Below are 19,999 nucleotides of genomic sequence, written 5' to 3'. Positions count from 1 at the left end.
AAGGAAGACAACGAACCATTTAGAGGCGGGCTGGTAGATTTGTTACCGGTAGGTTCAAACAACACCGAAGTGTCATTGAGATACTTCAGGAACTCAAATGGGACTCCCTGGAGAGAGGGCAATATTCTGTCCGAGGGAAACTACTGACAAAATTTAGAGAACTGGCATGTAAAGCTAACTGCAGAACAATTCTGCTGCCACCAACACACATTTTGTGTAAGGAGCACAAAGGTAAGAGAAATTAAGGCTCACACGGACGCTTATGGACGGGCATTTTTTCCTCCCTTCGTCTGCATGTGGAACAACAACGGAAATGACTTATAGTGGTACAAGCACTCTCCATCACACACCCTACGGTGGCTTGCAGAGTATATATGAAGATGCAGATGTAGAAGCAAATAAGTACGAGTTTCACGAAATTTCACAGTACTAAGTTTTCAAAGTTGTGTCTTGATGTTGGGCTGTTATAGATTCATAGGCAACATTTCCCCCGTCATGAACAACAGACCGTAATCTCGTAGAATCGGGTGTACGGCCGGTGGTCCACGTCTTCCCAACACGATATTTCGATGTCGTAGCTCGGCGTCTTCATCAGGGAACAATGAAGATGCCGAGTTACGACATCGGAATATCGTGTTGGGAAGACACGGACCACCGGCAGTACACCCGATTCTACGAGATAACAACAAATCACCGGGATAGTCTTAGAAATTATAACAGACTGTACTGTTGCCCTCTTCAAAGGGCACAAATGTTTCCCCAATTTGTTCTCCACTTCTCAACAAACCTTTCCTTCTTGTCCTTTTCTATAATAATTATAATCTCATTTAGCTATCTTCTTTTGATTTTTTAGTCTCTTCTTCTTCTTTTTCCTCACCAAGGTTCCGCAAGCTCTCACATTTCTTAATTTTTGCTGCCTTTCTTTAACAATAGCAATAATGTTCTAGACCTGTTGAGCCAAGGTTACAACAATGAAGAATACTCAATAAATCCAACCAAGGCTCCATTTTGCCATATTTATTATAAAGTGAATGCTGGTAACACATGTTGCGTGCAATCATAGATGTTAATATGGCAGAACAGCTGATTTGTGTAGCCAATGATGTAAGAATTTTAATCATGTTGGGCACCACAGCTGATACTAATATTAATAATTAATGAAAACCACCTCCAGCTGTATTATTTACACATTCACTATGTTACAACATAATTAATGAAAACCACCTCCAGTTGTATTATTACGCATTCACTGTGTTACAACTATCAGTCGTCAGAATGTTTATGATTAGTGGCGGCACAATAACCAGCCGCTATGGGATGTCCAGTATTGCTGGGTTTCAGCCCTCACTGACCAACACCTCTCCAACCAATTACTCGTAATCTAGCCTCCCATGTCAAAGACGTCAATCACTTCCTTCACCGACTTTTCACCATACCCACGCCTTTACCTCCAGGATCCCTACTTGTTGCTGTTGACGCCACCTTCCTTTACACCAACATCCCTTATTCCCACTATCTTACCACTACTGAACACTAGCTCTCCCAGTGACCTTCAGACTTCAAACCCACTGTCTCATTCATCATACACCTTAATAACTTCATCCTAACCCACAACTACTCGTCCTTTGAAGGGAAGATATAAAAAAATTTGTGGCACAGCCATGGGCACCTGCATGGCGTCCTCCTATGCCAACCTTTTTATGGGCTTTCTAGAGAAAACATTCCTAGCCTCCCAAGATGCCAAACACCCAGTCTGGTTCAGGTTCAATGATGATATCTTCATGATCTGGACTATCTTCGTTCCTTCACAACTTCAACACCTTCTCCCTCTTTCACTTTGCATGGTTCTTCTCAATCCAGAGTGCCGCCTTCCTAGATGCTGACAACCTACTCTCTAATGATTGCATCTGCACCTCTGTCCGCATTAAACCCACCAACCACCAACAATTATCTGGATACCGACCTTTCAAACAAAACAAAAATCACTCCCATCCCCATACCTGCTGTGACAAGAGCTCCCTTGCTCAGTATGTTGAGGGCCTCGCCAAAACCTTCAGAAACAGGCACTATCCCTCAACCTAGTCTGTAAAGAAATCTCCCATGCCATTTCCCCCTCACACCCACAAGTCTCCCACCACCCCCAAGAACCAGCCACAAAGCAGTGTATTCTTTGCCACCCAGTACCACCCGAAATAGGAACAACTAAACCAAATCCTTCACCAGGGCTTTGATTAGTTATCATCACGATCTGAAATGAGGGACAGCCTACCCAAAATACTTCCCAACCCTCCTAAAGGGGTGTTCCATTGCCCACCCAATCTCCACAATATCCTAGTTCATCCCTAAGCCACTCCCAATACCAACCCTTGGGACCAGGATCATATACCTGTGGAAGATCCAGGTGCGAGACCACCTCTATCCACCCACCCACAAAGCACTTCCTGTCACAGGCTTATTCTACCCCATCAGAAGCCAGGCCACCTGTGAAAGCAGTGATGTTATTTACCAGCTCTTCTGCAATCATTGCAGAGTTTTATAATGGTATGTTACCAACCAGCTGGTCATCAGGCTGAACGGGCACAGCCAATCTGTGGCCAAGAGCAAAGTAGACCACTCTGTGGCACAACATGCAGCTGAATGGAACATTTCTTATATCAATAGTTGCTTCACTTCCCAAGCCCTCTGGATCCTCCCCTCCACCAGCTTTTCTGAATTGTGCAGATAGGCTTATCTGTACAACGCATTCTATACTCCCATAATTATCCTGGCCATATGGTAACATACTGTTCCAGCACCCTCCATCCAACATTTTCCACCCCCTCTATCCCATCACCTCCTCCCATTCTCGTCTCCCACCCTCTACCAATGCACCCACCCATCTTTTCCCAGTCCTCTCCTTCTTCACTTCATTTTCCCCACCTGGATGCTCCATTATATGCTAACACTGCACCTGTTGGCACTCCAGTCCCTCCACACTCCACCAGACAGTGTTCGTCTCTCTCCCCAACCATACACTACTATCCCCTCCCCTCCTCTGCCTTAGCCCCTCCAGACTGCTGCTTGAAACCTACATGGTAGTTTCATTCTGGCCCGAGATACTGGAGTTGGCAGTCATCTTATTCCCACAAGGAATTTCCATTGTTTGAAATCATCGCATTGGTTATATGACCCTCCCTTCACTTTCTCCTTTCGTTGTATACAGGTATTTCTTTAATTGATATATATATAGCACTTTTGACTATCTGTGTTTAAACATTATTAATGATTGTGTCTCAAGCACAGAATCTAGTTTGTGGTGACCGATTGATCTGTAATGCAGAAACGGAAACATCAATGTGCAGCAAAAGCAAATGCTGTTCATTGGCTATCCTCCCACTAGCTGCCTTCAACCTGACATGGAGACATGTTGCCAACATCTGGTACATAACATGGAAGAAATAAGTGCAGCAAGGTGACAATCCTTCACAACATTTAGTCTTCCTTTTGGTCATGTTAAAAATGACTTCATCAAAACATTGAACAGAAAATTGGATTTTTCAACCATTTTGTTACCACCCCCCTATCATTTCACTCAGTCCTTGCAATACAGCACAAACCATTTTAAAACTTCTGGTTCAATAACACACTCAGCAACAAATTACATCAGACAAAACAATCAATTTTTATTTATGTCAATGACTCGCAAAACGCTCACCTGCATCCGTGGTCCACCTATTCCAACTGTGTGCACCTGGTGTGGTGATTGTCCCCTTGCAACAAGATGGCTTTGTTGTTGCTGCTGCTGTTGCTGTGGTTGTTGTTGTAAGCCTACAGTTCGTGACACAACAAGCGGCCCATTCTGGACAGGATTATGAACAGCACTTGTCATTATCATGCCACCTCCACTATTCATTCCCATGCTGATCCCTGTCATTGTTTGTGTTGAAGCTATGCTGGAGGGCAAACTGCTCAAGCTAACTACTAATGAGTTTACACCCTTGCTCACAGATACATTTGGTGCAGACTGTAAATTGGGGCTCTTACTGCCAAGTGCTCCAGCAGTGAGCCCCATGGAGTTGACCACCAATCCTTTGTTTCCCTGAAAGCACAAAATATTTTCATATACTGATACACAGAAACATAGTAACAATGTTTAAGAATGCTGATAATGAATTTCCTCCAATGGCTGCCTTAAAAGAGCTAGTCTTCTATAATGACCAACAACTGACATAACAAACATAACAAAACTTGACAAACACATGGCACAAAATTCAATTAAGTTAGAGAAATATTTGGTTACACTGAAAAGAGAAATATTTAGTTATATTGCAACACTTCAAAAGATATAAATGACGCCTTCCTCACAAACAGATGAAATCTTATGACCCTCTGTAACTTAACAGCGCCAAACAATTCCTATAATCACAACTGCCTGCATTGCTGATTTTGTTCTATACATCCACCTACCCTAATGCCCCTTCTTACAACATTTTCAACTTTCACTGAAGTAACTGCTATCTATGTAACAACCCACACTTTTTACCAACTGATATGCAAATATATTATAACCTTTCGTGCAGTCTTGTAATACTGTGTTTGTATTAAAATACAGTTTTGATAGCTTTTCTGTTCAATCCACAAGTAACTCAATCTCTACAAAGAATAGCGTTTGGAGGAGTAAGTTGGGGATACATTTCATGAAAAGATCTCACTGCATTGAAAAAATCATTTGTTTTAATGATTACCACCCCAACTCACTTATCACATCCATAACGTTCTCTCCCCTATTTCGTGATAATTAGAAAATGAGCTGCTGTTATGTGAACTTTTCAATGTCCTCTGTCAATCCTTTCTGGCAAGGAACCCATATATGAACCAATACTCCAGATGAGGATGAGCATGTACAATGTAGGCAGCTTCGTTAGTGGATTTCTGCCTTACCCGCATTTTCTATGTGATGGTTTAAATCTCACATACTATTGAATCTAGTCTAAATAATCAGTGTGTCATGAATTATGCTGCCTCAAGTCATTAATACTTGTCTTATTATGCTCAACTGTCAATGTAAGATTATATCTCTTAATAAGTAGAGTGACAGAATTTTCAATTGTTTAAATTCAGTCAGTAACTATTTGAAATACTGAAAATCAAATTTATGTTGCTCGAGGAATCTGCTATATAGGTAACCTGCAACTGGAAATGTGCACTTTTTTAGCCATTAAATAAGACAGATGCAAGTCAACAAAGGAAGGTCCACTGAATAAATTCTTTTATCGTGTGCATTTCATCCTGCAGACTCAAGCGCACCAATTGTGGGTTAATGTAAAGCCTATACGGCAATTGTTTGGATACTTTGCACCTAGTAACACTACAGAGCTCTGACTTCCTTTAAGATTGCAGATCCTTTTTATCAGTGATACACAAAAAGGCATCACCAGACTGAGTGTGTGTCGTCACAATAAAACAGTGTTTTCCCCTTCCCTTTTCAATATATTTAAAGCTGATGAAGTAACACAATCCGCAAGAGACCACTTTACCAACTTTCCTCACAAATGCAATAAGCAAATGACAATTCTAGAAACCTTATCAATGTAGCACACATCTTGTCCATTTACAAGACAGTAACAAGACTAAAATGGAACACACATTACTAACAATTGACGATTTCACTGTAATAAAATTTTGTATAACAACATATAAGAAAAACCATTATGTACCTGCTGCTGCTGTTGCTGCTGCAGAAGGTGATGCTGCTGCTGTTGCTGCTGCACTAGTTGCTGTTGCTGCTGAGACTGCTGTGACTGTTGCTGTTGTGGTTGTTGAGTTTGTTGCGGTGGTTGTTGCTGTTGCTGCTGCTGTGTCTGTTGTTGCTGTTGCTGCTGTGCTGCTACATGTTGACGAGCCCCTTCAGCTGTTGTCCCAGCACCTTGTTGAGACTGTTCAACAGTCCCATTCTGGAGTGCTGTGCCTGCTTGACCTCCAGAACCTGGCCCTGGACCTGGCGGAGGCTGCTTAGCACTTTCCATAGATGTACTCCACGAGCCAGTTGACAGGAGATCATCCGGAAGATCATTCTCCAAGGCAAACATTGTAGTGTTTGTAAACAAGTCTGTGATAGAAAAAAAAGCCTATCTGAAATACAACACTCAAAATATATTGGTGATGTTTCATTTCGATAACTTTATAGTGGCCAATAGCATTGTTTAAAATTATCCATCAATTCATTTATCTATTTTTTGCAAGGGAAAAAAATTAAAGTACAATGTATTGAACAATACCAGAAACTCCAATATTACAATATAAGCTAGCTATCATCATCATCATCATCATAAAAATCATCATCACTACCACCACCAAATTTTTAGCAACTTATAGGTATTTATGAAGACTAGCTATTCAGAACAAATGGAACTTTCATACCAAAGTGAAATAATCATGCCATGAAATGAGATCCCTTCTGTGCGACTTTTGCCTGCCAGACCTAAAACAGCTTTTTGTCTACCAACCGCCCCCCCCCCCCTTTTCCACATTTCTGTAAACAGAGGGTATATACTGATATACTGGCAGCCAACACACAATATCCTGTTGCAAAGTATAACATGACAGCTGTGACCTCGGTGCCTGTTTCACCTCATGTACCATTTGGCTTCTATATCTTTTACTCTTCAACCTTTCTATCCCCCTTCCACACCTGTTAATCAAGTATAACACACTTAGCTTTCCACTCTGCCTCCTGCATGACTTTTTCCTCTTCCTTCAGTAATCTCTGTCTTGCATAGTGTCCTATCTTCCACCTTCAAACTCTCAGGTTTCAAATCTTGTACAATGCAGGCACCAATAATCACTCTTTCCTTCACACCCCATCCAGTAAGTTTCCCCTGACCTGGGTTTCTCTTTCTGTAACTCTCCCCATTTCCTAAACCTTAACAGTCTTCTCCTTCATCCCTCTTTCTCTCCTTTTGAACCTTCTACCAGATGGAAACACTGGCTCTGAAGGCTTGCACATTTCCATATCCTTTCTGCATCTGCATCTACATCCATACTCCGCAAGCCACCTGATGGTGTGTGGCGGAGGGTACCCTGAGTACCTCTATCGGTTCTCCCTTCTATTCCAGTCTCGTATTGTTTGTGGAAAGAAGGATTGTCGGTATGCTTCTATGTGGGCTCTAATCTCTCTGATTTTATCCTCATGGTCTCTTCGCGAGATATACGTAGGAGGGAGCAATATACTGCTTGACTTCTCGGTGAAGGTATGTTCTCGAAACTTTAACAAAAGCCCTTAGCAAGCTACTGAGCGTCTCTCCTGCAGAGTCTTCCACTGGAGTTTATCTATCATCTCCGTAACGCTTACGCGATTACTAAATGATCCTGTAACAAAGCGCGCTGCTCTCCATTGGATCTTCTCTATCTCTTCTATCAACCCTATCTGGTACGGATTCCACACTGCTGAGCAGTATTCAAGCAGTGGGCGAACAAGCGTACTGTAACCTACTTCCTTTGTTTTCGGATTGCATTTCCTTAGGATTCTTCCAATGAATCTCAGTCTGGCATCTGCTTTACTGATGATCAGCTTTATATGATCATTCCATTTTAAATCACTCCTAATGCGTACTCCCAGATAATTTATGGAATTAACTGCTTCCAGTTGCTGACTTGCTATTTTGTAGCACATTACACTTGTCCACATTGAGATTCAATTGCCATTCCCTGCACCATGCGTCAATTCACTGCAGATCCTCCTGCATTTCAGTACAATTTTCCATTGTTACAACCTCTCAATACACCACGGCATCATCTGCAAAAAGCCTCAGTGAACTTCCGATGTCATCCACAAGGTCATTTATGTACACTGTGAATAGCAATGGTCCTATGACACTCCCCTGTGGCACACCTGAAATCACTCTTACTTCGGAAGACTTCTCTCCATTGAGAATGATATGCTGCGTTCTGTTATCTAGGAACTCTTCAATCCAATCACACAATTGGTCTGATAGTCCATATGCTCTTACTTTGTTCATTAAACGACTGTGGGGAACTGTATCGAACGCCTTGTGGAAGTCAAGAAACACTGCATCTACCTGTGGACCCGTGTATATGGCCCTCTGAGTCTCGTGGACGAATAGCGCGAGCTGGGTTTCACACAACCGTCTTTTTCGAAACCCATGCTGATTCCTACAGAGTAGATTTCTAGTCTCCAGAAAAGTCATCATACTCGAACATAATACGTGTTCCAAAATTCTACAACTGATCGACGTTAGAGATATAGGTCTATAGTTCTGCACATCTGTTCGATGTCCCTTCTTGAAAACGGGGATGACCTGTGCCCTTTTCCAATCCGTTGGAACGCTTCGCTCTTCTAGAGACCTACAGTACACCGCTGCAAGAAGGGGGGCAAGTTCCTTCGCGTACTCTGTGTGAAATCGAACTGGTATCCCATCAGGTCCAGCGGCTTTTCCTCTTTTGAGCGATTTTAATTGTTTCTCTATCCCTCTGTTGTCTATTTCGGTATCTACCATTTTGTCATCTGTGCGAAAATCCAGAGAAGTAACTAGAGTGCAGTCTTCCTCTGTGAAACAGCTTTGGAAAAAGACATTTAGTATTTCAGCCTTTAGTCTGTCATCCTCTGTTTCAGTACCATTTTGGTCACAGAGTGTCTGGACATTTTGTTTTGATCCACCTATCGCTTTGACATAAGACCAAAATTTCTTAGGTTTTTCGGTCAAGTCAGTACATAGAACTTTACTTTCGAATTCATTGAACGTCTCTCGCGCAGCCCTCTCACACTACATTTCGCTTCGCGTAATTTTTGTTTGTCTGCAAGGCTTTGGGTATGTTTATGTTTGCTGTGAAGTTCCCTTTGCTTCCGCAGCAGTTTTTTAACTCGGTTGTTGTACCACGGTGGCTCTTTTCCATCTCTTACAATCTTGCTTGGCACATACTCATCTAACGCATATTGTACGATGGTTTTGAACTTTGTCCATTGATCTTCAACACTATCTGTACTTGAGACAAAACGTTTGTTTTGAGCCGTCAGGTACTCTGTAATCTGCTTTTTGTCACTTTTGCTAAACAGAAAAATCTTCCTACCTTTTTTTAATATTTCTATTTATGGCTGAAATCATTGATGCAGTAACCACTTTATGATCACTGATTCCCTGTTCTGCGTTAACTGTTTCAAATAGTTCGGGTCTGTTTGTCACCAGAAGGTCTAATATGTTATCGCCACGAGTCGGTTCTCTGTTTAACTGCTCAAGGTAGTTTTCAGATAAAGCACTTAAAAAAATTTCACTGGATTCTTTGTCCCTGCCACCCATTATGAACGTTTGAGTCTCCCAGTCTATATCTGGCAAATTAAAATCTCCACACAGAACTATAACATGGTGGGGAAATCTACTCGAAATATTTTCCAAATTATCCGTCAGGTGCTCAGCCACAATGAGCCAGGGGGCCTATAGAGACATCCAATTACCATGTCTGAGCCTGCTTTAACCGTGACCTTCACCCAAATTATTTCACATTTCGGATCTCCGCCAATTTCCTTCGATACTATTGCACTTCTTATCGCTATAAACACGCCTCCCCCTTCACTGTCCAGCCTATCTCTGCGGTATACATTAAAATCTGAGTTTAGGATTTCATTACTGTTTACGTCTGTTTTCAGCCAACTTTCTGTCCCTAGTACTACATGGGCACTGTGACCGTTTATTAATGAGGGCAGTTCTGGGACCTTTCTATAGACGCTCCTGCAGTTTACTATTAGCACATTAATATTGTAACTCCCTGTTGCATTTTGCCTACTCCTACCTTGTCGCGTCTCAGGAGGCGTCTTGTCGGGCCTAGGGAGGGAATTCTCTAACCTAAAAAACCCACATGCGCACTCCACACGTACTCCGCTACCCTTGTAGCCGCTTCCGGCGTGTAGTGCACGCCTGACCTATTCAGGGGGACCCTACATTTCTCCACCCGATCGGAGGCCGAGAAATTTGCACCCCAGATCTCCGCAGAATCGTCTGAGCCTCTGGTTTAAGCCTTCCACTCGGCTCCAAACCAGAGGACCGCGATCGGTTCTGGGAATGATACTACAAATAGTTAGCTCAGATTCCACCCCGCGAGTGAGGCTTTCCGCTTTCACCAATTCCGCCAACCGCCTGTACGAACTGAGGATGACCTCTGAACCCAGATGGCAGGAGTCATTGCATGTTTCTGTCTGCTGCCTGATGATCACATTTTTATCCATATCCAACTATATTACATTTTCAACTAGCTTTCTATGGCAATTACTAAAGAATATTATAGATGTTCATATTTTAAAGTGAACCAAAAAAAATGGTTAAACAGTAAGGGACAGTTTTCATGTTGGCACTTTTCATGACCTTCAAATCTACAGTTACATCATATGGTATGAAAGAACTAAATCCAGTGACAAGATGCCCAAAAAAGTTGAAGAAAAATGTTCACGAGTCAAATGACAGTGATGATGACATTGAGTGTGGTTCCAGTGACATCCTCTGGTCAATCAAGTACTTCTCACTCAACTCTCGCTGTAAAGAAACACATGATAAAGCACAACAGTGACTAGTTGCGTTCTTTTTCTCAGTAATATATGAGGATCATACTTAAGGAATCTCAACAAATAATAGTGAATACCTTACCAGCTGACAAATTGGTCTTTACCTAATCAAGAAAACTATCATCCACCTTTGTCCACTCTACTAATGCTGTTTCAACTACGGAGTGTAATGATTGATCCAGATATCACCCACAGTCAGCACAAAAAGTCTTGCAGATAGTGACAGAAGATGTCACACACTATGTTGAAACATTCTTCCAAATGTGGTTTCCATCAGTAGTCAGAAATCTCTCCATCCATCATTCACACAGCTGTCATCTGCACTTCCTCGTGCAGGATGCTGTATACTCACTCACAATGCCTAAAGCTCCATCCACCTCACACATATTTATTTGGTAACCTTGCATTCATCACAGTAGATGCTTTCAACAGTTGTGATGGCCTTGCTTGTCAGCAGTAGTGCTTCTACGGCCACACAAACTTATTAACCCAAAATAAAACAGTTTTTGGTTCGGGGTAATTTTACAAAAGTCAACCAACCAAATTTTGACTGGTACAACAGTCCAAACTATCAAACTAAAATATTTAATAACAGTACACAGCAGTTGCTACAATGACCACTTCTGATGTCTGCTAACAGCTAACTGCCTACAGTGTCTGATTCAAACTTTGTTTATAATCATTAAAAGAGTCATGCATAACAATGACACAACCCAACAACATTCTGTCATTTTAAAGAATTTACCAGATTTATCCGACAACCCTTGTACTTCACCACTGCCAATGCACTGATGCACATGGAGATTTTTGAACCAGTTCACCTAAAGATGGCACAAAAACCATCTTTAAATACTAAAATCTAAAAGTTAAATCAATTTTTTCCAAAATTACTCAACAGTAATTCAAGAAGAGTATGTATGTAGATGTAAGATTATTATAGAATCTAGAGCTTATCAGTGAGACCAAGACAAGTACTGGCACATGTTCTGCGTACTTTAAGACATATGAGTGGTCCTTCGCAACCACCATATACAGTAGAAACTAATGAACACTTGACTACCTACTTAAATACATTCTCACAACCCCTTCATAATATCAGGCACTACAATGTGACTTCATCACATACATTTCATCAGTCCCCATCAAACATGATAATGAAGTCATGGATATCAACAATACCAATATCTATATTTTATAGTACAAGGTGCATTTAAGTTATAACACTTCGTTTCTTTTTTCTCAGGACTGGAAACAGAGAGAAACATATGTTTTGTTTTAAAATAAGCATGCACTTGTTGTGACTGCTTGACAGAGATGGCAGCACAGTACGACACACGGAAAACTACCAGCAGCGGTAGAAGGGAGGGCCGTTCTTGGAGATGTTCAATTCAATGATGACAGAAGTTAGTTAGTTGGTTGCGAGTTCCATTGATAAACTGCACGATAAGGTAGCCATTATGATGTGGAATGTGTCAAGTGCACCATAAATGCACATATGACATACAATATAGAGTTAAAAATTAATATTTCTATTATTTACCCCATTCCCTTAAATGGCACAAAATGCATATACTATACTCATAGATTTATTTATTCCTACTCAAGAATTTATCTATGGTATAGAAGGAGTTGTCATGGAGATAGGATTTCAATCTATTTTTGAAGCTATTACTGCTGTCAGTCAGACATTTTATTTCATCTGGTAATTTGTTGAAAATTTTTATAGCAGCATATTTTAACCCTTTCTGTGGCAAAGATAGGTTGAGTAAAGGATAGTGTAAGTCTTTCTTTTTTTCTGGTATTATAATCATGAATGTCACTGTTGTTTTTAAACATGAGACAACAAACCACAACCATCTTGGTCTAGCAGCAGCCGCTCTAATGACATGCTCAACTGAACGGAAAAAGTTGTTTTGGACTATTACCGAATGAGCGTGGAACGTATTTCCCCAATAGTTGCCAGTGGTCACACCAGACTCCTACAGCAACATTCACAGCGGCCATGGAATCCCAGTGTCACAACTGTGCAAAATTTGTACGGCTGCAAGGAGATGCAACCAAAAGTAGCACAAGTTTCGCCGTTTTTGGTGACAAGTTTGTGGGAAAAAATATTTTAGGTGTTTTAACTTGAATAAACCCGTAATGATCCCACTGCCTATTTCCAATACATGCTTTACGACATTATGGAACACCGAATGCCTCTAAAACTTTAAGAACTGAATATATCATCTGTTTGGAACTGACAAAGTCCTAACAGACGTTAGCGGTCACGGTGCAGTCATTCAATGTATGTGCTATCTGGGGGCAAACTTCATTTTGAAAAATAAAGTACACTCCAAATATCCATTGCTGTTTTATAACTCACTGCATTGTCACATCTCTTAAAACAGTTCTGAACCAATTCATTCTCTGGTCCACAGCTTCCAGATGAGTTATTGGCTTGGATTTTGCCAATGTCTACCTTTTCACAGCAATAAATCTGTACTAGGAAAAATTCTCATAAATTCGATCTGAGGTTTCTGCTAATAAGTTTCTTCTTACATTGACTTTATACTGATTAATAAATTTTAGAATGTTAAAATTTCAGGTCATTATCTATGATTACATTTCCTTATGAAAACATCAACATTCATCTCCTCTAGTTCATAGGACTATGGTTGGCTTTCACATACAAAATGACAACACTGTAACACTTGCACCAACTGTTGTTAGTGATGGCAATGAAGAAGACACCAACAACTGTTCCAACACACTTCTACGAGGATTGCCCAGGAAGTAAAGTAAGACTTTTTCCTCAACTGAAAACAAAGGTACAAATGCGAAACGTTACATATGTATTATTTGAAGTCTCCTGAGTGAGCACGCCAAGTTTCCGTCACTTTCAACAGATAGCGTAGCTGCAGGACAGTTTCAAAATACCCATACTGTAAAAAAAGAATATTATGGAAATTCAACAGAAGCCTCTGAAACTGGATGGAAAGCATGTATCACGACCCCAGGAAAGGAAACGGATAAGGGGTCAAACAGTAGCATCATGGAATGTGAGGACAATGCTTCAGCCTGGAAAAATGAAAGAAATAGCCAATGAACTTTTAAAATTCAAATATGATATCGTAGGGCTACAGGAAATAAGATGGCAAGGGAATGGGCAGATAGATAAACCTGAGTACTCGTTGGTATATAGTGGACCAGAAGAAAGAACAGGCCAACTTGGAACAGGGTTTATAATAGCTAGGGAAGTTAGGAAAAGCGTTCTAGAATTTGAACCCATGAATGAAAGGATGTGCAGACTCAGACCAAGAGGGAAATTTAGGAATATATCAATAGTTAATGCACATGCACCAACAGAGGAGAAAGCGGATATAATTAAAGAACAGTTCTATGAAGACTTGGAAAAAGTATGCTGCACAGTACCTAAATATGACCTGATGCTAGTAACAGGAGATTTTAATGCAAAAATAGGAAGGAATGAACATCCAAACGGAGTTTCTGGAAAATATTCACTACATGAAGAAAACAACGAGAACAGAGACTTACTATGTCAATTTGCAGCAAGGAATAATATGATTATTAAAAGAACCTGCTTTCCACACAAAAGGATCCATCTGGGTACTTGGAAGTCTACAACCAATGGAGTAGTCAATCAGATTGACTATATTTTAGTGATTGCACGCCACTCCACATCAGTTACCGATGTACGGAGTTGCAGAGGACCAAACTGTCATTCAGACCACTTTGTGATAAAAGAGAGAGAAACTGTCACTAACAAATGGCAACAGAATAGGAACGATGATGAAATGGAATACAGACAAACTGAACATGCCTGATGAAGTAAAAAAAATACTAAGTAACACTAAGCAGAAAGTTGAGCAATGAAGAGACTGCAGCAGGAGTAGATGAAAGGTGGAACAGGATTGAAAAAGCCATTAAGGATGCTGCAGAGGAAATAATAGGCATAAGAAGGAACATAACAACCCAGGAATGGTTTGATGAAGATTGCAGGTCAGCAATAGAGGAAAAGAACAGGGCAAGAACAAAAGTGCTACAGAGAGAAATCAGAAATAATGTGGAACAATATAGAGAATTAAGGAGAAGTGCTAACAGACTGCAAGAGAAAGAAAAGAGAGTGGAATAAGAAGAAATTTCAAGAACTAGAAGAATTAAAGGAACAGAGTGAAATAAAGTTCTATCATGCCATAGGAAAAATGGAGAATAGATTCCAACCAAAAACAATGGCCTGTTCCAGTAAAGATGGGAAAATTATAAGGGAAGAAGAACAGATATTGGGAGGATGGGCAGAGTATTTCAAAGATACACTAAGCATCAGCCTAGAAGATGAAGAGACAGCCGCACAAGAGGAATGAGTGGAGCTGGAAGTAGACAATGAAACCAATGAGGCAAGAAAGCCAACACTGCAAGAGGTCTCCCAGGCTGTGCACAAGTCAAAAAACAATCGAGCCCCTGGGGAAGACAGCATAATTGCTGAATTAATAAAAACTGGTGGTGAGGCTGTAATAAAGGAACTGCACACATTAATATCAGATATATGAGAAACAGAAACTATGCCAGATAATTGGAAAATTGGAATAATAATCCCCATTCATCAGAAAGGGGACAGAACAGCATGTGAAAACTATAGAGGTATGACACTCCTAAGCACAGCTTATAAGATCTTCACAAGTATATAAAGTGAAAGGATAAAGAAGTGTGCAGAAGGCATACTAGGGGAATATCAGTGTAGCTTTCGACCAGACAGAGGAACAACTGATCAAATATTTGTGATAAGACAAATGATGGGAAAGTTCTATGAATATGATATAGATCTGCATTTCCTATTCATCGACTTGAAACAATCCTTTGACAGCATAAATTGGCAAGAACTATATGTGCTAAATTAATAAGACTAATCAGAATGACAATGACAGAGACAAGAGCAAAAGTAAAGGTCCTTAGCAGAACAAGTGAAAGCTTTGACTTTAATAAAGGTGTGAAGCAAGGGGATAGTCTCTCCACTGTCCTATTCAATACACCCCTGCATAGTGTAGTAAATAAAATCAACAAAAGAGGCAACATATTTATGAAAACTAGCCAGATATGTGCATACGCTGATGAAATTGCCATAGTACGAAGAAATACCAATACACTCCTAGAAACGTACCGAGCAATGGAAACAGAAGCCTTAAAACTTGGCCTCACAGTAAATAAAAACAAAGCAAAATATATGATAATGTCACAATCTGAGGCCAGAAGAACCCCTAAAAACCTAAACATCAACGGGAAATGCTTCAAAGGAGTGTCCTCTTTTAACTACTTGGGAGCCCTAATAACAAAAGGTAACAGTATTGAAAAGGCTATAAGGGAAAGAACACAAGCAGGAAACAGAACTTACTTTGCAAATATGCAATTTTTCAAAAATAGCCTTGTTACAAAAAGAACTAAACTGCTAATATATAATTCCCTAGTCTGCCCAGTTATGATATACAGGTCAGTCCGCCCAGTTATCGTCTACAGGTCAGAGGTATGGACGTTGACAGAACACAGTAAAAAATGCACAAAGAACCACTAAGTGGAAAATACTACGCAAAATTTATGGGCCAATAAAGGAGGAAGAAGGCTGGAGAATATGCTACAACGCCAAATTACAAGAGTTAATACAAGGCAGGGACATAGTAAAATTTGTGAAATCACAGCGAATACGGTGGCTAGGACACTTGGAGAGAATGGAAGCAATGGAGAATGGAGATGGATCGACGAGGTAATAATGGATATCACCAGTATGGGAGTCCAGGTGTGGAAAAGAGCAGCAAATAACTGAGAAGTGTGGAGGAAGATTGTTGAAGAAGCCAAGGCTCACCAAGGGCTGTAGCGCTACTGAAGAAGGGAGACCATCCATGGCTGTCGCACCCGACATGTTGCAGCAAGACATGTTGCAGCAAGACATTTTGAGGACGATGAGAAGATGACACACACAGTGAAGCACTGGCTCTGCCACCAGGACAAGGATTGGTATCGACAGGGCATACACACCTTTGTTTCGCGCTAGAGGAAGGCAATAGAACGGGATGGAGATTACATAGAAAAATAGGGTGTGTAGATAAAACTCCATTCTTTTGTGTGTATAATTCTCATTATGCTCAATATAGAATTGTTGAAGAAAAAAATGCTGTGCATTACTTTCTGGGCAACCCTCGGACAACAGTGTGCAGAAAAATTACATGACTGGACTTAGAGAAATTTTCGAATATGACTGCCATTAAATGCAATGCCAGCAGTTTCTAAGCAGGAAGACATCAATTAATTTGAAACAAATCTTTTGGTTTAACGTGGAAACAAGGTTTCTTTGTGATAAGGGTTTTAGCTTCTTCATACAAGTACTGGATTCCATGATCTTATGAACTTTTAAGTTGTCAAAGAATTAGATTTGTTTCACATCTACGAGGAGGATAACTGAGTCACTCATGTCTACAATGATGCAATTCCCAGCTTATAGACATTAATCACAACAGGCAAAGGATATGCATGTGCCAAACTGGCACTAGTTATTAAATGAAACACTTAAAATATTTAGTTACATTACAGTTTATTAATTCATAGTATTTTGATTTCTCTTGGCTCTCTTGTGTATTTTAATGCCCCCAACATTAAAACTTGAGCCACATGTTGTGCTGTTCACTACACTCAGCTTCTGAAGTACCAACAGTCATAGGCATGAACAGGAAAGACCACATACAGAAATATTACAACATATTTATTAATGAAGCAAAATGGAGAGAAAGCAAGGCAGAGAAACTACATTTCAAATTTCTCAGAGTTTCTCATGGATGTATGGGGATAAAATAGATCATCAAAATCAACAGCAGAAAGGTCCTTATATTCACAGATGAAACAACAAACAGCTGATCCATTATGAGAACAGCATATCAGTTTGACATGCCAGATTATTGAGTGAAAGCTTTTTTGTTCAATTACTGATCGGTCTTAAGCCATCCCCCACCCGTTTCTTTCACTAGATATGGCTTCCACCTCCGCATGTTCTGTGGACGGAAAAGAAAACTTACGATGTGCTTCAGAATCATTTAACAAGCACCTTGAAAATTTAACTGAATTAAGGAAGAACACACCACCTCCAATAACGCATTCACCTTATTCAGAAAACCACAACACAATATGCATTAGAGGATATATATATTCATTGGCCTTACTTCTCAGCTTCTACATTGTTGAATGTTTTATTGTAAATGCAGGGAATGAATTGCATTTCTCGCACAAAAAGAAGAAAGTACATACTTCTGAGATAGATGCAGCTAAACAGAAAATGCACTGGAGACAAAGATTTTTTTAAACATATGAACATGCCAAAGAGGCCAAAGAACCAACATAAAATGTTTACAACACTTTCGTGGCCCTATATCTTCATGTAAAAGGATTCCCAAATCTGCAATACTGAGTTCAAATTCTTATGTCTATTGTAGTTTGCACCATGCTAATTATATGTGACGTTACACGATATGTGCGGCACTACATCTCAAATTATACACTCAAATACAAGGTTTATGCTAAACACAGATCTGTATAATTTTGGTAAACATTTTTGGAAAGCAGTGATCAATAAATTGTTATATTTTGACTAAAGTTCAGTCTTGATCACGTCATGTATGTTTTAATGATACAGGTGACCGGTTTCGGGTCTTTTTACAAAACCATCATCAGACCCTGGCTCCTTTAGGATGGTAGGCGGAGCTCTCCTCGCTGCTACGCAGTCAACTGATCAGTTGACTGCGTAGCAGCGAGGAGAGCTCCGCCTACCATCCTAAAGGAGCCAGGGTCTGATGATGGTTTTGTAAAAAGATCCGAAACCGGTCACCTGTATCATTAAAACATACATGACGTGATCAAGACTGAACTTCAGTCAAAATATAACAGATCTGTATGGAAAAAAACCGAATTCTAATCCTCCAAAATAAAGAGAGAAAAACATATGTTACTCAACGAATGAACAGCCATTAATTAACTACACAACATACTAAAAGGAGATGTGAAAAACTTTTTGTTAGGCAATGTGCAAAATTGAAAAAAATTAGAACTGTGGATAAACTAGCTCAATTATAAGCTAAATCAATATGTGGATTTAATGTCATGTTGAAGCTAAACTAGAAAAGAAGGATTACAGCTGAAGAATAACTAGATAAATGTTCCTTCTTCCCACAATAGAAGGTCACATGTTACAGTAGTAACATACATTGAAATGCCAAAGAAACTGGTATAGGCATGCATATTTAAATACAGAGATACGTAAACAGGCAGAATACGGCACTGCAATCGGCAACGCCTACATAAGACAACAAGTGTTTGCCACAGTTGTCACAATGGTTACTGCTGCTAAAAAGGCAGGTTATCAAAATTTAAGCAAGTTTGAACAAGCAAAGGGACACAGCACCTCCGAGGTAGTGCTGAAGTGAGAATTTTCCCGTATAACCATTTTGCGAGTGTACTGTGAATATCAGGAATTTGGTAAAATTTCAAATCTCTGACATCGCTGCAGCCAGAAAAAGATCCTGCAACAATGGGGCCAACGACGACAGTAGAGAATTGTTCAATGTGACAGAAGTGAAACCCTTCTGCAAATTGCTGTAGATTTCAATGCTGGGCCATTAACAAGTGTCAGCGTGCAAACCATTCAACGAAACATCATCGATATAGACTTTAGGAGCTGAAGGCCCACTCGTCTTCTATTGACGACTGCATGACACAAAGCTTTATGCCTCGCCTGGATCTGTCAACACCGACACTGGACTGTTGACGAATGGAAACATGTTGTCTGGTTGGTCAAGTCTCATTTCAAACTGTATCAAGCCAATGGATGTGTACGAGTATGGAGACAACCTCGTGAATCCATGGACACTGTATGTCAGCAGAGGACTGTTCAAGCTGGCAGGGTCTCTGTAATAGTATGGGGGATATGCAGTTGGAGTGATATGGGACCCCTGATATACCTAGATACCGATGACACGTACATAAGCAGCCTGTCTGATCATCTGAATCCATTCACGTCCATTGTGCATTTCGACGCACTTGGGCAATTCCAGCAGGACAATGTGACACCCCATACGCCAAGAATAGCTACAAAGTGGCTCCAGGAACACTCTTCTGAGTTTAAACACTTCCACTAACTCCCCATATATGAACATTAATGAGCATATCTTGGATGCCTTGCAACATGCTGTTCAGAAGAGATCTCCATCCCTTCGTACTCTTACGGATGTATGGACAGCCCTGCAGAATTCATGGTGTCACTTCCATCCAGCACTAGTTCAGACATTAGTTGAGCCCATACCGTGTCATGTTGTGGCACTTCTAGGCGCTCGCAGGGGCCTACACGATATTAGGAAAGTGTACCGGTTTCTTTGGCTCTTCAGTGTATGTAATCTGTTGTTATAGCCCCAAACAAGT

At 40.4% G+C, this 19,999-nt stretch overlaps 1 protein-coding gene across 1 annotated transcript in view; it reads right to left on the bottom strand.

The window, feature by feature from the left end:
* Nucleotides 1–19,999, bottom strand: part of LOC126473473 (histone acetyltransferase p300) — a 171,376-nt gene that overhangs the window by 138,529 nt on the left and 12,848 nt on the right. Inside the window, exons 3-4 of the mRNA XM_050100549.1 lie at nt 5,697–6,088; nt 3,695–4,078 (exon numbers count right to left, since the gene is read on the bottom strand). Coding sequence (XP_049956506.1) covers nt 3,695–4,078; nt 5,697–6,088 — 776 coding nt within the window. The remainder of the gene's footprint in view (nt 1–3,694; nt 4,079–5,696; nt 6,089–19,999) is intronic.

The sequence above is a fragment of the Schistocerca serialis genome, chromosome 4 (genome assembly GCF_023864345.2).
Source record: "Schistocerca serialis cubense isolate TAMUIC-IGC-003099 chromosome 4, iqSchSeri2.2, whole genome shotgun sequence".
Taxonomy (NCBI): Eukaryota; Metazoa; Arthropoda; class Insecta; order Orthoptera; family Acrididae; genus Schistocerca; species Schistocerca serialis.
The sequence above is the reverse complement of the archived record's forward strand: the minus strand, read 5'-3'. Positions and strand labels throughout refer to the sequence as shown.